The 18560-nt window shown below is 38.0% G+C and overlaps 1 protein-coding gene across 1 annotated transcript; it reads right to left on the bottom strand.

The window, feature by feature from the left end:
• Positions 1-1010: 1010 nt before the first annotated feature.
• On the bottom strand, positions 1011-17953 carry ak7a (adenylate kinase 7a). The gene is made up of 18 exons (XM_079584294.1): positions 17823-17953; positions 17596-17751; positions 10261-10369; positions 9974-10068; positions 9426-9536; positions 9235-9318; positions 9054-9142; positions 8858-8948; positions 8217-8294; positions 7975-8124; positions 7654-7782; positions 4449-4554; positions 4215-4343; positions 4068-4133; positions 2520-2717; positions 2165-2358; positions 1187-1345; positions 1011-1096 (listed from the first exon to the last, which is right to left on the bottom strand). The coding sequence occupies exons 1-18, from the start codon at positions 17901-17903 to the stop codon at positions 1061-1063; spliced, it is 2061 nt and encodes a 686-aa protein (XP_079440420.1). The 5' UTR covers positions 17904-17953; the 3' UTR covers positions 1011-1060.
• Positions 17954-18560: the final 607 nt, after the last annotated feature.

Below are 18560 nucleotides of genomic sequence, written 5' to 3'. Positions count from 1 at the left end.
ACCCTGCTGAAGAGTAAGTTCCATTTATTTATTTACTGTAAAAGTATATAAAAAAACTAATATGATAAAATATTATTTTCTAAATATGTAAAAATAAGTTCTGTAAAAGTAGTATTTTGTTTTTCTATGTTTGTTACAGAGTAGTAAGAGTTGTGGATTACACTTTGTCTCTCAGCCATTGAGTTTACCTAGAGATACAAACAAAGGATAGTGGGGGGTTGGTCACACCTTTTGGCTGGGGAGAGAATGCTCATATTATAGCTGTGATAGGTTTGGGGGTACAGTAGCAATCTCAGCCATTGTTATCTTATGTGAGAAATCAAATACAAAAACACTAATTGATCTGATATGTATGATCTAATATTTTGCTTTATTTGTTTTACAGTCATGATATCAAACATCAGATCAAACTGAAGCAAGCAAGAAGGCCTCCTATGGTAGAAGGCAATGTGTGAACTGCAAGCAGACAAAGCAGGTCAAACAGGCCACCCCTGGAAATGCAAAGCATGTGATGTGGCCCTCTGTGTGATTCCTGATAGAAACTGTTTTGAGGCTTGGCATCAGTGAATTTCATGAGGCTCAAAACGCCTGGACTTCTTTTGTAAAAATGTAAATAGTTTTGGTTCTGTTCAAGTTATAATGTTTATTCCTGTGCTCCAGGACTCCAAAGACATGAACAAACTGTTTTCCAGAGGAAATTTGATTAGCTTTTATTTATTTGTGTGTAATTTCAATAAATGTTTGAGTGATTCAATTTCCGTTTTATTTTTTCATTTGTCTTTGTGGTCCCATAACTTATTTTACATTCAGGTGACATCAATGCAACACAAATATGCTGAAAGTTCAATTTGTCCTGAAAAAAAAGAGGTGTGTCAATTGTCTGTGCACAAAAGGGTTGATGTTTTACAAGCTTTTTTAGTAAATGACACCAGACGGAAAATTAATTTTAAAAAGACCCTTAGGCTGTTTGTGGAGGTTAAAAAAAAATAAAAAATAAGATACAACACATACACTTTTAATGGAACTTTATATTTTACATGTATTGATATAGCAGAATGAGCTAATCATCGGAGTTGTTCCTGAAGAGGAATTCAGCCTGAAATGGAGTAAAGAGAATATTAATTAAGTTTAAATAATTTGTCATTAAATAAAACACATGATATGAATACCATAAGACAAGTGTTACCAGAAAGTCCACAGGGTCTTCAGGCTTGACCTTACAGCAGTCCACCAGTCCTTGTATAACAGTGGGCATGACGTATTTCATCAAGTAGTGTCTCATGGGGACAGATCGTGTCTCTAACAGCTCCTGCTCCTGCTTCTTCACCTCGGCCACGTTCCTGTTCTGCAAATACACATCCACAAGCTGAGCAATTTTCTCAGAATTGTGTGATATAAACTCGCAATTGCAAGTTATAAAGTCCAATTCGAAGGAAATGACTGACTTTTTTCCTCAAAATTGCGAGTTTATATCTCACGTTATATCTAATATGCAATTCTGACATTATAACACGCAATTCTGACTTTATATCTCCCAATTGCGTGTTATAAAGTCAGAATTGCGAGATATAAACATACAATTCTGTCTATATTATATGTAACATATACTTTATAACACACAATTTTGACTTTATATCACGCAATTCTGACTTTCTAACTCGCAATTGCGACTTTATATCACGCAGTTCTGAGAAAAAAGTCAGAATTGCTAGATGTAAAATCGCAATTGTGAGAAAAAAAGTCAGAATTTTGAGAAAGAAAGTCGTAATTACCTTTTTTATTTTTTATTCTGTGGTGGAAACAAGCTTCCATAACTTTGTACATTTTTACAATAATTAAAGTTCAAATAAACTATATAGTTTGAACTTTCTAATCATCACAAATCCTCCAAAAAAAAAATGTATCAGGGTTTCCACAAAAATGTTATCGGTTTTCATCACTGATGATAATAATAAGACATGTTTATAGAGCAGCAAATCATCATGTGACACGGAAGACTGGAGTATTGATGCTGAAAATTCAGCTTTAAATTACATTTTTAAATATGTTAAAATATTAAATAAATAAAAAATGTATATTATTATAATTGTATTATTATTATAAAAAAAACGTATTAAATAGTCATGGTGAGGATAAGAGAATTCTCTTTTAAAAACAAATGTACCCATTCGTCCAAAAGAGCAGCCATTTTATCATTCTCCACGAGTTCCTTCTCAACTTCCTCCTTTTTAAGCTGCTGGTGCCATTCATCCTCTTTCCTCTTCCTCTTCTCCTGCATTTCCTCTGGACTCAGGCCGTAGTTCATCGGAAACCCCACCGTCTTAATGATCTTCTCCACTGCGGCCACGTTCTCAACGTCTGAGAATGACATCATGAAAACACCATTCTTAATAACAATACCACCCTGCTTCATAACAATCAGCATATCCGTCAGTTCATTTATCAATTTAATGGTGTGTGGCGTGCCATCATCTTAAGTGAGCGCAAAAATTTTAGTTCTAAAAAGTTTAGGTTCTAACCGATGTGTTCAGGGTGGATTTCCAGTTCATCAAAATAGTCAAGCACGGACTCGGCTTCTGGCGAAGTCTCCCTGAATTTTGCGAGACTCTCAGTAAACTCTTCTTGAGTGTAGTGCATTTCCTCTGCCACATTCTGCGGGAGACTCCGGACACGCTCTTTAAGAAATTCATCAGTGGCTTCCAGTGAGAAGACGAACCCTGAAGGAAAAAAGCCAATGGTTGGTAACATGAAACACAGCATTTGCCAGCCCAGTTTTACTTCCGGAATGTGTCACACACAACCGTTCACAAGTTTAGGGTCAGTAAGATATTATGTTGTTGAAAGAAGTCTCTTATGCTAACCAAATCTGAATTTATTAATAATAAGCCTAAATTCAGTCTGTTCATCATGTAAAACGATCGAGTCTCTTCAGGAAATTTGGACTAAACCGCTCAATTCATATAGATTATTTTTACAATCTCTTAATTAACTTTTTGAAGCGTCAAAGTGGTAGTTGCGTAGGTGTCAATGGCGGGACAGAAATCTCTTAGATTTAATCAAAAAGATCTTCATTTGTGTTCCGGAGATCAACGAAAGTCTTACAGGTTTGGAATGACATGAGTGAGTAATTAATGACAGAATTTTAATTTTTCATCTTAACTATCCCTGTAAAGATTGGAAATAATACAAGACATTTGCTTTTCACCCCCCTCTCTCTCACAAGGACCATGCTGATAGCACCCAAGGCCTGTAGCCACAATGTTTGAACAATGGGCAAAACAGGATTGTAACTGTTGTTCTGTCTCTTTTCGGATGCTGGCCTGCGCACTCTCTCTATCTCTCTCTCTCTCTCTCTCTCTCTCTCTCTCTCTCTCTCTCTCTCTCTCTCTCTCTCTCTCTGATAACTTTTTACATTTATGCTGGGTACAATTAATGGTTTAAGTTATTATCATATGCACCTATTTTGTAACAATTTCAAGAGTATAACCTTAACCATATTTTGATTTACATATCATTTGTAACTATTTTAAGTGTAAACATAACCTTATTTTGTCACATTGAACCTTTTTAATTCATGGAGTCAGATTACTGTAAAACGAGATGATTGCATATGAGAACATGTGTCTAATTTAACCAAATTACTTTGCGACACTAAAAAGACGATAACACGCGCGTCGTATTTTGAAATGTTATTTATTCCTGTGATGCAAATCTGAATTTTCATGATCCTCCAGAAATCATTTGAATATGCTGATTTGCTGCTCAAGTAACATTTCTTATTATTATTCAAAAGTTGTAATTTATATTTTAAAAAAAACACTTACTGAACTCAAACTTTTGAACAGTGTATTTCCGGGTGAAACAGGATATTCAATAGGAAAAAAATGGCACGTGGAAGCTGAAGGGTCTCTCAATGTTAATAATATTATCATTGCCACAACTCTACATGAACATTAACAAGCATTACATTATTGTGATATATATTGTGAGGTTTGAAGGCTGCATCATGCAATAAAAAGTTTTTACCCGCAAAGGTGGTAAAATATGTATGTTCTTAAATGACTAACCTGGAATCGACACTTTGCTATACTGAGGTGTTGTAGATATTGTATCTTCTTCTTCCAGGTTTGCATCTGGAACATTTTAGAAATTAAAGGTGTAGACTTCATGTTACAATTTTTGTTTGTTTTTTGTTTAAAAGGAAGACAGCTGACCATGGAAAAGCTCTTTAGCCTGTGTATAGGTCTTTGGGTATCCATCCAGAACGAATCCTTGATTTCTGCAAGGCATTGAGTTTAGCTTCTCCCTTATGATATGCATCGCATGCTGCTCATCCAACTGGCCTGTGAGAAAACATCATCAAGTAACACTTACTATATCAGATCTGTTACAATCTTACAATCATATTTCTAGATACATAAATCGTCGAAGCTTCATTCACTGCATACCATCATTCTGAAGCATGTTGTTCTTTATAGTGTTAAGCTGCTCTTCGGCACTGGTGAGCACTTCCTCATTCTGCTGTGTCTTCTCACTGCTCTCAAGCAGTTCCTCCTGAAGATCACACATACGAACATTCAAAACAGCTTCATATACAGTGGGGCCAAAAAGTTTGAGACTGTTAGTGAAAATACTTCTACTTTATACATATAACAAGAAATATAAATTTCCCATTATCCATTGTCCTCGCCTGATTGCTTACAGGTCTGTCTCATTTATCTTGTTAAACCAAGCCTACATAAACCCAGTTGACTCAGTCACTCTTTGCAAAGTCTTGTAAATGTCATGCTGCAAGTCTGAGCATTCTCCTGGTTTCCTGTCATACCTGTCAACCCTCCCGTTTTTTTCCCGGGATTCTCACGTATTTTACCTTGCTATCCCGCTATCATCCTGTTTAAATATTTTCCCGTACTTCTCCCGTATTTTTTATCTTTCTCAAAAAAAAAAAAAAAAAATTACACTGGGCACAAACCAGTTAAGCAGAAATCCCGCCCTGCAGCTAATTTCATTGCTTAAGGTTACAATGACGGGTAGGTTTAGGGATCAGTGTTTGGTGTAGGCAATCAATACTGTGATTCACATTACCAATAAAATCTTTAAAATCGGCTGCTTTAGAATCTTTAGGATTTCCACTGAAGTAGTTTGGGAGGAAAAAATTGCGCAAAAATGAACAGCAGCATCCCGAGGATGGACACACATGAGAGAGATGGCATTAGAGACTATGGGCCCTATCTTGCACCCAGCGCAATTGACTTTGTACACCGACGCATGTATCATTCCTATTTTGAACCCGCGCACAGCGGACTTTTCCCTCCACAGACGCACGTCGGTAAATTAGGAAATGAACTTGCGCTCGCGGGGGCGGTTCGGCGGAAAGAGTAGGCGTGTTTTCCCGGCGCAAAAGTTCCATGGTGCTATTTTCCAGTTTTAGAAAGCAATTCTGCCACTGACCAGGAAAAACCTAGTCTAAAGACAGTGGCGCGTTGCGCGTTAGTCATATGGTATTTTAAGGGAGCGTGCTTGGCCATAATGTAGCGTGTTAGGCCATAATATAGCGTGTTAATGCGCATACACATTGATTCTCTAATATAAACAGACGCAGTTTTCATTTTTGCATATCATACATTATTACAAGGAAAAATATTAACACACGAGGGAAATCATTGTTGTGTCCGTGAAGATGTGAAAAAAATCTATCTAGATGTAAAAAAAAAAAAAAATCTAGATTAGGCTACACATTTACCCAAATTATATGCCTGTTTAACCAAAGCTAATTTGGGTGTGTTTCTCCCATCATCCCCAATGTCACTTCTCTGTGTTTTACGGCTCTGACGAGAACGTCGGTCTCCTCGGCTGTGAACCGCTCCTGGCGTGCGCTGGCAAATCCGCCGTTATAATAGCAATCCGCCATAATAACAAGCGCGCCTGCTCTTAAAGGGAATGTGAGATGACGCTCTGATTGGTTTATTTCACGTTACGCCCAAACCACACCTATGAATAATGAAGCTACTTCAAACCAACCCCTATTAGATTTGCGCCGGGAAAATAGCAACAGCGCCGGGATCCGCCCACAAAGTTACTTGCGCTTTGACACTTGCGTTTCAGATCGTTAAAATAGGGCCCTATGTATGTAATACAGTAGTGATGGGAAGTTCGGATAATTTTACTGACTCTCTTGTTCGATCTCATTCATCAAAATGAACGAATCTTTTTTCGAGTCATTTCATTCATTTAAGGGGCTTTAAATGTTTAAAAGTACTATTAACAGGCAAATTCCAAGAACACATCCACCTACGCAATCTTGATCATATTCTGAATTAAGAAATCATTATAATGCAGTCAAAAATAATTTACAGGGAACATAAATAATTACCTTCCGAGTCTTTCGTTCATTTGTCACGTGACAGACGCAATTTGTCACTTTCATGAACGACTCATCACTATAATAGAGACTATGTATTTATTTATGATAATATCTGCACAATGTATGATTTAGTGTAGTGTATTTATTTAGCCTGCCTCTGCCATCCAGCAACCCTCCCCCATTCAGAACTCCCGTATTTTGGTATCCAAATGTTGACAGGTATGTTTCCTGTGTCTTGGTATTCGGTTCTCTGCTTGTTTGGATTCCTCTGTTTGCTCTGTGATTTTGACCATTTGCCTGTTTGGATTACGTGTTTGGATAACCCTTTAATAAACTTCTGTGTTAGGATCCTCAACCTTGTGTCTCATGACAATGTCTTACAATCAGAAATCAGTCATTATCAAATGAAAACAGTTGTGCTGTCTAATATGTTTGTGGGAACTATGATATATTTTTTTTTCAGGGTTCTTCAAATATACATATTTTGTAACACAACAAATGTCTACTGTTACTTTTGATAAATTTTATTCTTACTTGCTGAATCAAAGTATTAATTTTAAAACATTGTTTAGAACCTGTTATGTTGTGACAACTGTAGAATAAATTTACATGCCCATATTTATTTGAAGTATTAGTTTTAAATATACATGTATGTAGATGTTGGATATTTGTCAGTAACTTATCGTTTTCCTCCATAGAGTTTTGTTATAATACGGGTAACGCCTTACAAGTAATGTAACAAGTAACTTTTTTCAAGTAACAAGTAAAGTACTTTACAGACGAGAATTAGCATTTCCTTCAGCCTGAGGCGTATTCATTTCACTTTTGGTGTAAAAGAGCCTATACATTTGCCAAAATTAGAAGTATTTGGAGTTGTTGTTATTATAAACCAAACAAGCAAGCACAGACCATGTGATAAAAAGTAATGCAAAAGAAAGTAACACATTCATTTTCATAAAAAGTAACTAAGTAATGCAAGTTACTTTTAACTTTTAGTTACTTTTTCGGGAGTACCGGTAACACAATATTATAACGCATTATTTTTAAAAGTAACTTTCCCCAACACTATTTATAATTACCATATTGTACATATGTCTATTTAATTTTCTTTTCTTTTATATATATATATATATATATATATATATATTCGATTTTATTTACTTATTTATTTATTTTAATTGTATTTATTTATTTTAGATCTATGGTTTGTATGCAACACAACTGTTCGTAATTACTGTAGACAGTAGAAAAAATATCAATAAAAAAGAAGCTGTAATGTCCTCACTCACCAGTTGTTTGACTTTCTCATCGATGGCTTCATTGACATTAATATGATGAAGTTTGTAATATCTGCACAACTTTAGAGCAACTGAGCTTTTGCCGACAGCAGGGGGCCCAAGAAGACAGATTTTTATTGGCTGAAGGAAATTAAAAGCAAAATAGGAGCATGTAAGCATGTAAACATATTTTCTAAAGCTATATTGTTTAGAAATGTCTTCAAATTATTAAAAAGCGGCAAAAAATGATTGCCAAATTTGTTTTTATTACTGACATAAATTTTTATTCTTATACTAGACATGCCTCTATCAGCAAGTGTCATCAAAGCTCACCAACAGTTGCCTTGTCTGTTTGTATTCCTCCACCACACGAGATATGTTATCAACTATCCCAGAGTCATAATCCCAGCAGAGGTTTAATCTGTCCTTTAAGAAAACAGACTCACTCTGAAGGTTGACACTGAGGTAAAGCAGGTCGGTTTCCTGTTAAAATACACAACAATTATATATATATATTACCTTCACATAATATTTTATGACATGGCAAAAATGTGTGTTCAGCAAAAACAGCCTACCGTAATTGCCTTTGTGCCACAGGCATCCTCCTTTGGGACTTTTTCTATTCGTCCAGAACCCAGGGCAGAGGCAATGGCCTAAGGAAATAGACAGCTGCTTGTTTACTAATGATTTTTAGTGGTGTTTTCTCATAGAATGTTGTAGGGATGACATCAGAACCTGGAAGACTAATTCACCGCTGATTCCTTTGAGGTTTTCCCATGGCATTTTATAATGGTTTTTTTTCGATTCATGTGTATAATAAAGTCTGTGGTAAACATAACTTGATGATACTTTGGCGTTTTGTTCTACAACGTATACGGCGCACACTCACACCTCAACCTGTCTTGTCTAGTTACTTATTAAAAACAAATGCTTTCAAAAATGCTTTAAAATTCATGTTTTCGCTATGGGTGTGTGTAATTTACGTTGTAGAGCAAAACATCAAAGTATAGTCAAGTTATGTTTACCACAGGCTTTATTTTACACATGAATCGAAAACCCCCATAATAAAATCCCATAGGAAAATCTCAAAGGAACCAGCGGCGAATCAGTCTTCCGGGTTCTGATGTCATTCCTGCAGCACTTTTATTGCAAAACTAAAGTGTGACCATTATATTCAGTACATTATATAGCAATAAAGTGTGCAATGATTTAATACTTTCACAATGTCTTCAAAAGTGTTCTTGGAATCATCCACAGCGAGGAAGTAGTGTGTTTTTGGTTTGTGATCGATGATGTTTTGCACCACTCTGAAATGACAAACGATGACAAAAATATGAGATGAGAATGAAATTAAAAAGTTAAACAAAACACAATTCAACATGATACAATTATATAACTGCAGTTTCTCAAACCTTGCAAGGTCGTGGATGTGAATGGCAGGAATGATGTTTGTCCCAGGTCCAAAAACAGGAACACTGCTAAGCTCTCCGAGCCAAGCAGTCTGGGAGAAAGTGAACAAGTTAGGCAACAAAATGGGATTATGAATTCATATTGAAAAATAATGTCGCTCTTATACTTTTGTAATTTCAGTACTTTAAAGAAGAAGTGAAACATGCTCTCGCCCATTCCATACTGCAGCCCTGATGTTACAACATAAGTAGACAGCTTTGACTTTTTCTGAAAGAAAAATACAAGAAGTTTGTTTCATATGTTATTGTATTAAGATTGTTTCATATCATAAATGGTTTGAAATGTATTAGGTCGGATTCTGGATGGATCATTACAGTCTTCCCCAGTTTAAGCACATGTTTCTCTGTGCTTGTGTGTTCTTTAAAGTTTGGATGTGGTCTTCGTCTTTTGTAGTCTTCTTCAGTCAAGGGAATGTCAGGATCATCCTTAAGATAAAATCAGAAAAAAATCTGAATTCTGGCTTTTTCCTTGCAATTGTGTTTATATTGCACAATTATTACTTTTTTTTCTCATAATTGCAAGTTTTTACTCTGCAAATTGTGCGATATAAACTTGCAATTGTCAACTCAACATTTGGACTTTGTGAGTTATGTCACAGTTTCGGGAAAAAGAAGTCAGACCTGCGTGATATAAACGAAATTCTGACTTTGTAATTTGCAACTGTGAGTTTGTCTCATAAGAAAAAAGTCTTCTGATAAAAAAGTATGAACTGCGATTCAGTCGCAACTCCGATTAAAAAAGGTCATAACTGTGTGATAAAAAGTTACAATTACCTTCTTTATTTTTTATTCCATGGTGGAAAGAAGTTTCAATACAAATTTGACCTCACTGTATAATATAAATATTTAAAAGCAACACTCACAGGATCAGCTGGTTTGGTCATTGCCCATGTCATGATTGTTGACAGCAGAATAAATATTTTTGAAGACCCAAAATGTTCAATTTCAGAGTGCAGGGCTACAGGAAACACATATTTAATATACAGTTTTATAGATTGGTATAAATAAATAAATGAACAGAAAATAAATGAAATGGCGTTAAGGCTGTATCCTAAAACCTAGAGATGCATAATGAGACAGAATTTTATTCATCTGAACGTGCCTCACCATGTTTTGAGATGCAGCCAAGAGAAATCTGAGGAATTGTTACCTGAAATGGCCCATGTTGCCTCATCTATGAGATCAGTGTGTTCAGTGATATTATACACAATAACATCACACTGCATCAGATACTGCAGGAGCTCCTCTCGACTCACAGACTGAAATATGATGAAACGAGATGCTCAAAATTGCTGTAGGTTCCCAGCTTGCAAAGTTTTAAGATGCATCTGAGACATGTTATAAGGGTCAAGGACAAAAGTGTTGCCTCCTCATAAAAGGTCATTATCTGATATTTTATGAAATGTATTGACCTTGACACACAAGGGTCATCTACGATATAATTTCTTGTTTTGTTTTCTTTGGGTTCGTCTCAATCAGTTCCCTAGCTCGTTAATCAGTATATCGTGTACATGAATTCACGTGCCCTGGGTCTGTGTTCATCGATGTTGTCATATTAACTCTTATTTTGAAGTTATTTTCTGTGCCCACTGTCCCTATGTTCTCTTCATGTGTTTAGTACCGGTTTGCCTTGTTTGTCTTTGTAGTTTCCCTCATTAGTTTCCATAGTTACTTATTGTCACAATCACAGACTCTGTAACCTCCCTCTCCAGCCATCAGAGGGCACCCTCGCCTGAATATTGACTCTTTCACCACACACTACATTTCCCAACAGCCCCAGCTCAGGCTCTAATCACTATGCCCAGCTGTGTCTCATTGACTAGGCTTTTTAGCTGCACTGCATGCAGCTCTCAGTGCGAAGTCTTGTTTTGCTACTGTGAACACTACTGAGCGTTTATTCCTGTGACTGCCTGTTTGTTTTGTGACCCTTCCGTTTTGATATCTCCCTGTCTGCTGCCTGCCTACGTTACCTCTGCTTTGTCCTCTGACTCTGACTGTTTGCTGCCTGCCCTGATCCTCTGCCTGGTATTGTACTATTTAGCCCTGTCTTCACTAGCCGCGTTTCCATTACCCTTCAAATTGCGCAAATTGAAATTGCGAATTGAAAATACGTACAATGGAAACACGTCAATTTCGCAAAAACTCTCGTTTATCGCAAAAAAGTTTTTACGCTCACATGAGGAGGTTTTTCAGGCAATTCGAAAAAGGAATATTTCGCAAAACTGCAATGGAAACAGTTTTTGCGCATTTACAGTCACCTGACTTAGAAGACGCGGTGTGTTTGGGGTCCGTGTACGCAAATAATAATAATTATCATCATTATTATAACATTTACTAGGCTACATGTTTAGAAGACGCTTTTATCCAAAAAAGGAACAAAGCAATTCGTCAAATGTCATTCATAATATGGGTTAGACAATAATAATACAGGGCTGAGATTATCACAAATAAACAATATTTTGACGCATATCTAAGGGTTTGTGTGGAGTGTGGAGCGCGCACTCCTACATGGCACGGAGGCGCGGGCGTGAACACTTGCATTTTCCTATTAACAGTGAAACAACTTAATATAGCCTACTCTATAATTTCTGGTCATACAGAAAATAATAATACATTATTTGTAACTACTTTTATTTGTGTAAACTCACAATAACAAGAAAGCGTTGTGCTTTTATTAATGGCTCTTCTTATTCAGCACTGCGGGAAAATGTCAATTCCAGGTTCTAATTTGGCCTTAGAAAACCAGTAAAATCAACATGTTTTCCATATTAATTTGTGAATATTTTACATGTTTAATAAAGGGGGAAAAAGTCATTAAACAAACATCTGAAAATTCGTTGATATTTACTTTTTTTGCGCAGCAGTTGGTGTAGCCAGTTCAAATTAAAATTGTGGTGTTCAACTTTGCGTTTTAAAAAGAAAACCGTTCATTTTTCGTTTTTTAAATTACGGGTTTAAAAAGGAAAAACGAATGGACACAAAAGTATAGCCTACATGGATCGTTTGGAATAGGAGACAGAGTTCTTTATTAAATTCATAAAATAAACAATAATTAGCCTATAGGAATACTGGATTCTAAACCTCAAAGAAATGTCACAATCAAAACCTCAGAGCAGAAATGAGGGCGAAACACCCAGAAACTCCTTATATTTCGTTTGGAGTAAGGGTCTTTCCCTGCCATTAATGCTTGGATAACACGGACGTCTCCTTCCATTAATAATAATAATGTCTAATGCGGCTGTGAGATTATATAAACCAACGTCCGCTGCCGTGATGTTTTGGAATGACTTATCGCGAGAGAGAAAAGGGACGTTTTAGTCGCATAACATCGGTTAATGGAAACGCCGTCATTTCGCAATAGTTTTGTATCGATATTTAGATAATAGCGCAAAACATTTGCGCAAATCTGTAATGGAAACGCGGCTACTGCTGTATTTGCTGGTTCTGACCCTTGCCTGTTTGACTACTCTGCTCAATAAATTAAGCTGCAAATGGATAACTCTGACTCAGATGCTTCACAACACTTATCATCTACAATTGTTCATCATTAGCCCTTGTGTTCCCTGTGTATTTGTACCCCTGTTTCTTTTTTTCTTTTTTTTCAGTTGTTGTTCTTGCATGTCCCTCTTTGTAAGCTGTTGCGTTCCTGGTTTCCCCTGTCTCTGGTTCCCCTGTCTCTGGTTCCCCTGTCTCTGGTTCCCCTGTCTCTGGTTCCCCTGTCTCTGGTTCCCCTGTTTGGATTATATTCATGCTATCTGAGTCACTCAGTTCAGTCATGCCACTGCACAGACTCTGGAATTTTATATCGATCAGGCACTGCCAGTGAGAGACTCTGCATTTACTGTGCCACGCCAGCATCCCCAGCCAAACCCAAAGCAACAAAGGCTGTTCCAAGGTGTTCAAGACTGGCGTCAAGTGATGCGGACCCATCACTGATGTCAGTGCGAGTGGCCGGCATCCTGGTGGTCCCAGCGCATCCAAGTTCTGAGGTCCCAGCACATCATAGTCTGGTGGTCCCAACACTTCCAAGTATGGTGGTCACAGAGGTCCTACCTGAAACGGCTGCGCTTCCTGTAATGGCAGTCGCAGTCTTATGTGTTTGGGTCGCACACGTCTACAGCTTCTCCCGAGGCGGCAGCAACTGCTCCTGAACCTTCTGCCTGTTCTGATACGGCCAAGGAGGCCTCCTTGAACTATCTGCCTGCCCTGACATAACTATGGAGGACATCCCTAAACTCCTTGTCTTCTTTGACAAGATTACGGAGATCGTCACTGAACTCCTTTTCTTCACTGAAACGACCACAGACGCCATCCTTAAACTTCCTGTCTGCCCTGACAAGACCACAGAGGTCGTCCCTAAACTCTGTCTATTCAGACACGCCACGGAGAAGGTCTGATCCATCTGCCTTTCCCATCTGCTCCACCGTGGGGATCTTCAGTCCCGTCTACTCTGCTGTGGTGGTCTTCAGTCTCGTCAGCTCCGCCTTGGTGGCCACCTAGTCCCAGTCCACTTTTAGTAAATTGTAAAATTTGATTCCATGCCGACTTTAAGGGGGGGCTCTGTAACATGTGCCCTGGGTCTGTGTTCATTGATGTTTTCATATGGACTCTTATTTTGAAGTAATTTGATGTGCCAACTGTCCCTAAGTTCTCTTCCCGTGTTTAGTTCCAGGCTGCTTTTCAGTCCAAAATTGTCATGCCCTTCACTTGCTAACACCCCCCCCCCCTCCCCCGCCTCATTCACTTGGATGTACGTCATTGCTTACGTTGCACGAGTGCCCACTACTGGAGGAAACTGCAGTGGGCTGAATTGGAACGCCCTAAGCCCTTGATCACTTGGAATCAGCTATGGAGTTGATGTATTATTATTTTTATTTTTTTCCTTTAAGAATTTGTTTAATGCAGCATCCAAATGTATATAGGTGTGCTTGGGTTGTTTAAAAAAAAAAAAAATTATAATTGATATATCATCGAGTTGTTTGTTGTGGTGGTGATTAGACGAGATCTGTGGTGACATCACAATCGTACTGCATTGTGGGACATATAGGTGCCTGAAGTGTACATATGAAGTAGACTCGCTCCCATGGTCAAAATCAATCATGGTTCAAGGGAACGAGGGTCTGTCAATATAAACTTCCCTCGTCCACTTCATGAAGTAGAACGCACTTCAAAATGGCGGCAGGGATTCCCCCGGAGGGCAAGTGCTTAGGGAAGTTTGCAAGTGTGTGTCTAAAAGTGGACTGGAAAGCAGCCCTAGTTTGCCTTGATTGTCTCCGTAGTTTCCCTCATTAGTTTCCATAGAAATGTATCTACACCTGTTAAACATTAGCCCTTGTGTTCCCTGTCACCCTGTGTATTTATAACCCTGTGTTTCAATCATCTTTTGTCATTGTTGTTCTTGCATGTCTCTCTTTGTAAGTTGTTGTGTTCCTGGTTTCTTCTGTCTAGATTATGTCTCTGGTTCCCTTTTGGATTATGTTCTTGTCTTTGTTTTGGATTACCTTGATTTGTGTTCTTTGAATTGTTTCTGCACCTGGATTCTCACCTCTCCTCATCCCTGCTTAAAACTTAACAACAAGGTCCCTCGCTCACTACACATTGGGACACTCCATTTCTGGCGATATGACATCTGTGTTGTACAGCCATCATCACTACTGATATTTATGAATAACAGCAGAACTGATGCTTTTTACTTTTTTTGTTATGCTATTTAAAGTACATTAAGATAAATAATTTGATTGTTATATTTCCCTTCAACATTTCCACTGTATGAACTATAATGGTAGTAGGTAGATTTTTCACTACCTGTCTATCAATGTTTGTGAAATATAGCTTTTTTTTCAATTCATCTGTCTTGTTGTGTCATGAGCTGGCTTCATAGACAGTATATAAGACGGACACAGCGACCCCATAGATTTCAACGGAGAAAAGTGAAGCCCATTTAAAGCACTCACTTCCTGATCGCCAGGCGTACTGCGCTGGCTCAAACTGAGCTTGGTGACGTGAGCAACGTGTCTGGCAGTTTTCAGTCTTCTCATAGAGACGGAGAGCGTGAGCATTAGCTGTCCATGAGCTAGCAGCAGGAGCAACTTTATCACTTGCTGTGGGCTTCTTCCTTGACTTTATCGGACTTTATGCCTCAACGTCCCCCCGATTGCTTGCGAGCTTCTCCGCTGGTCTATACGGTAATTTCTCTACAGTGCGACAGAGAGTCGCGTGATTATGACGCAATCGTTAGCCTATTTTTTACAAATACGGCTTCTACAGGGCCATAACGTAAGGTCCAAGGTAATGGAGCCTTTTATACATTGTCGAGTTTCTTTAGAAATAAATAATGGACAAATTGAGTCTTTGGACGCCTCAGATGTAAAGTTATTCGCTGTCAAAGTGACGCCAAAATGAATGGGAGTCAATGGAATGCTAACAGCAGGTGAAGTTCTGCTACAATGGCGGCGCCCGGGGAGGCTTCAGTTGGATTACCCCCTTTGGATTACCGGCGGATGGATTACCCCCTTGGCTGGCTTATGCCAGAGAATGTCTAATATGGGGAGAACTTAGCCTGGGAAAACCCAGACCACTTCCGGCAAATTTAGATTTGCTCTGCAAGTGGGTCTGGCAAAGATCCCATTGAAACCCATTTCCAATCCGTCGAAATCGCGGCACCAATCAGAAACGTTGGGGCGGGCTTTACACGATGACGACAGAGCAGAGACAGTGACGCAGATTTTGTACATTACAAAGATGGATGCCGCCGTGGAACATCACAACATCACTCGTTCGAATCAGCTATCGCGTCTGTTTCAAGCGATTTAAAATGGTCATTTTCGTTAACACAAACAGAGAATTGCTGAGAGTCTCGAGATGTTTCTCCGTCGCTCTGCATACGTCATGTCATTCATCGCTCTGATTGGTTTTAGATCTATCCGACGTCCGTTGGTGACGCCCCTGTGGAAATGGAGGCGTAGACATAATTGTCTATGGAGCTTTGCCAGACCCTAACTCAGTTACAACTGAGAGTGGTCTGGGTTTTCCCAGGCTAGGGAGAACTGCCACTCTCATTAAACTTCCGGCTTCTGAAGTGGTTGCAGTTCCACTCTGGTTCCATATGAGGGCGTTCATAGGACGAGTGCAGAATGAATGGAGGTCTATGGAGCTATACCCCTCAAAATCCACTTTTCTCACGATATAATTTTTTGTCTAGTAATTTGAATGTTGTATTCGAAAGGAGATGCAAAGAAATTACTGAGAAATTACTTCTTTTTTTTTGCTGGGTGTTAGATTTTTTAGAGTCACATATTTGCTTTAAAAAGTCTTTTAAAATGATAATGACGTCATACACATCGTACGACCAGAGATACTGCTTTACGGCAATCCTTCAGTCATTTTGGTGCTTTCGCGCTCTGCACTTTCTTTTCTCTCGAGGCATCGACAACACAGCTGACACAGGTAAATACACGTGCTAGAAGAGTTTTTGCTAAAAGACATTCTGGTCCCGCTTCGGATGCCACGATGCCATCAAGCAGTATCGCTGGTCGTAATCAGTCCTTCACTGACCAATCAGCGTTCATTAGCAGAATGCTAGTGTGTTATGGGCAACAACAACTCAACCTGTAAGAAATCGAAAGGACATAAGTAGCCTACTCGTTCATTCAACTTTCGACCTATAACCCATATTGAACTTGCAAAACCTACAATCAAATCTGAGATTTCTCAACGGCAATCGGGAGAAAGAGACAAATTTAGCCGTCTAGCTCCATAGACTCCCATTCATTTTTGCACTCATGGGCGATCGCCCCCAGTGGAACTCTGGTGGAACTACAACCAAAATTTGGTACAACTTAATAGGGAGTGGCCAGGCTCTCCGTAGATGGGCTCTGCTTATGCAATATATTGGTGCTTCAGAATTTACATAACATAGTGAGCATAGATGGTTTTCACGGTGCATTGTGGGACTTTTTAGGGAGCAAAGTTTCAGCACACTGGAATTTGTGAATAAGACAGCCCTTAAAATGTCAGATTCCCTGATCAGTGCCCTGACTACTGAACTAGAAAGCTGATTGAGACACCTTTTTCTGCATGTTGTTTGCACCACATGACTTTAACTTGGTGCGGTGGACAGCAATTAAAATACTTTACTTTTATTTTTTATTTTCACAAAACTGCTTCACTGTTTATTTCTTATTTTCTAAGAAATAATAAAAATGATGCCAAACTAAAGAATTTAATTATTTTAAGAATTCCATTATATTAGTTTTTTTTATTAAAAAAGCACCATTGTATACAATATATCATGATATATACAAATGTTTTTACTTTTTGATTCCGAAAAAAATATTTAAATTAATTTTAATTCAAATTTAAAATAGAGTAACCTGTCTATGTGTGAGTGTGCGTGAATCTCACTTTTTTTCAAATTAATTAATAAATCCGGTCTTAAATGCCATCTCCAATCAATACCACAAAATAAATGATAAACTTAACTAACCCAATATTCCTCCAGTGCAAAACGTTGTTTTTTTGCACCTTTCTTCGCAACTGTTCCTACTATCTGAAAGCGTGCGCCTTCTGAAGCCTGTTCTTGTTTGTCTTCCTCCTCTTCATCAGCAGCGAGAGACTCTCCGACGACACACGACGACAAGAACTAAACAAAGCAACATTAAGCCACAGCGCTTATTATATTCATGTAATTTATGTACCTAATGACTCTTTTACCTGCGCGATATATTTGGATGAGTATGAGTCAATGTTGTTGAAAAAGACTCGTTTGGAGCCGCTCTCGCTGTGGTTGGCCATGTTTGTCGTTTGGTTGCTATGGAGACTTGGAAAGATCACACAGTGGCCAAAACTTTTTGGATGGCACGAAATATCAACGCAATGTATTTCATAAAACCTCGTTTCCTAAACACTTTTTATAATTGTTGTTTAGATATTTGTACATCTCACACTATAAATGCATTTAGGATACATGACAAAATGTTTAAAAGTTTTTTGCACTTTAACAGTGTGGAACATGATGACTTGGGGGGGGGGGGGAAATACAATATTGACGTCTGTCTAAAATGTAGCTGTACTTGCAATGACAGGACAATTAATTGTTAATTACAAAAAATAATTACAGAGATTTAAAAAATAATCTGTGCTCAATATATTTGTATTTTGTATAAAAGCCGTGCGTTCATGAAGAAAATAAATTAATAAATTATGCAATTCAATTTAAGTGACTTGAAATATAACAGTCTTTTAGTAGAGTTAGTGTGTTTGGTTCGCAATGTATTTCATAAAACCTCGTTTCCTAAACACTTTTTATAATTGTTGTTTAGATATTTGTACATCTCACACTATAAATGCATTTAGGATACATGACAAAATGTTTAAAAGTTTTTTGCACTTTAACAGTGTGGAACATGATGAATATGCTTGGGGGAAAAAAGACCATATTGACAACTGTCT

Source organism: Phoxinus phoxinus, assembly GCF_949152265.1.
Source record: "Phoxinus phoxinus genome assembly, chromosome: 16".
NCBI classification, from domain to species: Eukaryota; Metazoa; Chordata; class Actinopteri; order Cypriniformes; family Leuciscidae; genus Phoxinus; species Phoxinus phoxinus.
This window is presented reverse-complemented; position numbering and strand designations above follow the sequence as displayed.

Bases quoted from the DNA above. Each gene is read 5' to 3' on its own strand.
- ak7a (XM_079584294.1), bottom strand. From the start codon at position 17,903: ATGGCCAACCACAGCGAGAGCGGCTCCAAACGAGTCTTTTTCAACAAC. The intron at 4,344-4,448 runs GTATGCAGTGAA...GTTTTCTCACAG, and splicing joins CAACATGCTTCAGAATGATG to GCCAGTTGGATGAGCAGCAT. The intron at 2,359-2,519 runs GTTAGAACCTAA...TGTCATTCTCAG, and splicing joins AATCCACCCTGAACACATCG to ACGTTGAGAACGTGGCCGCA.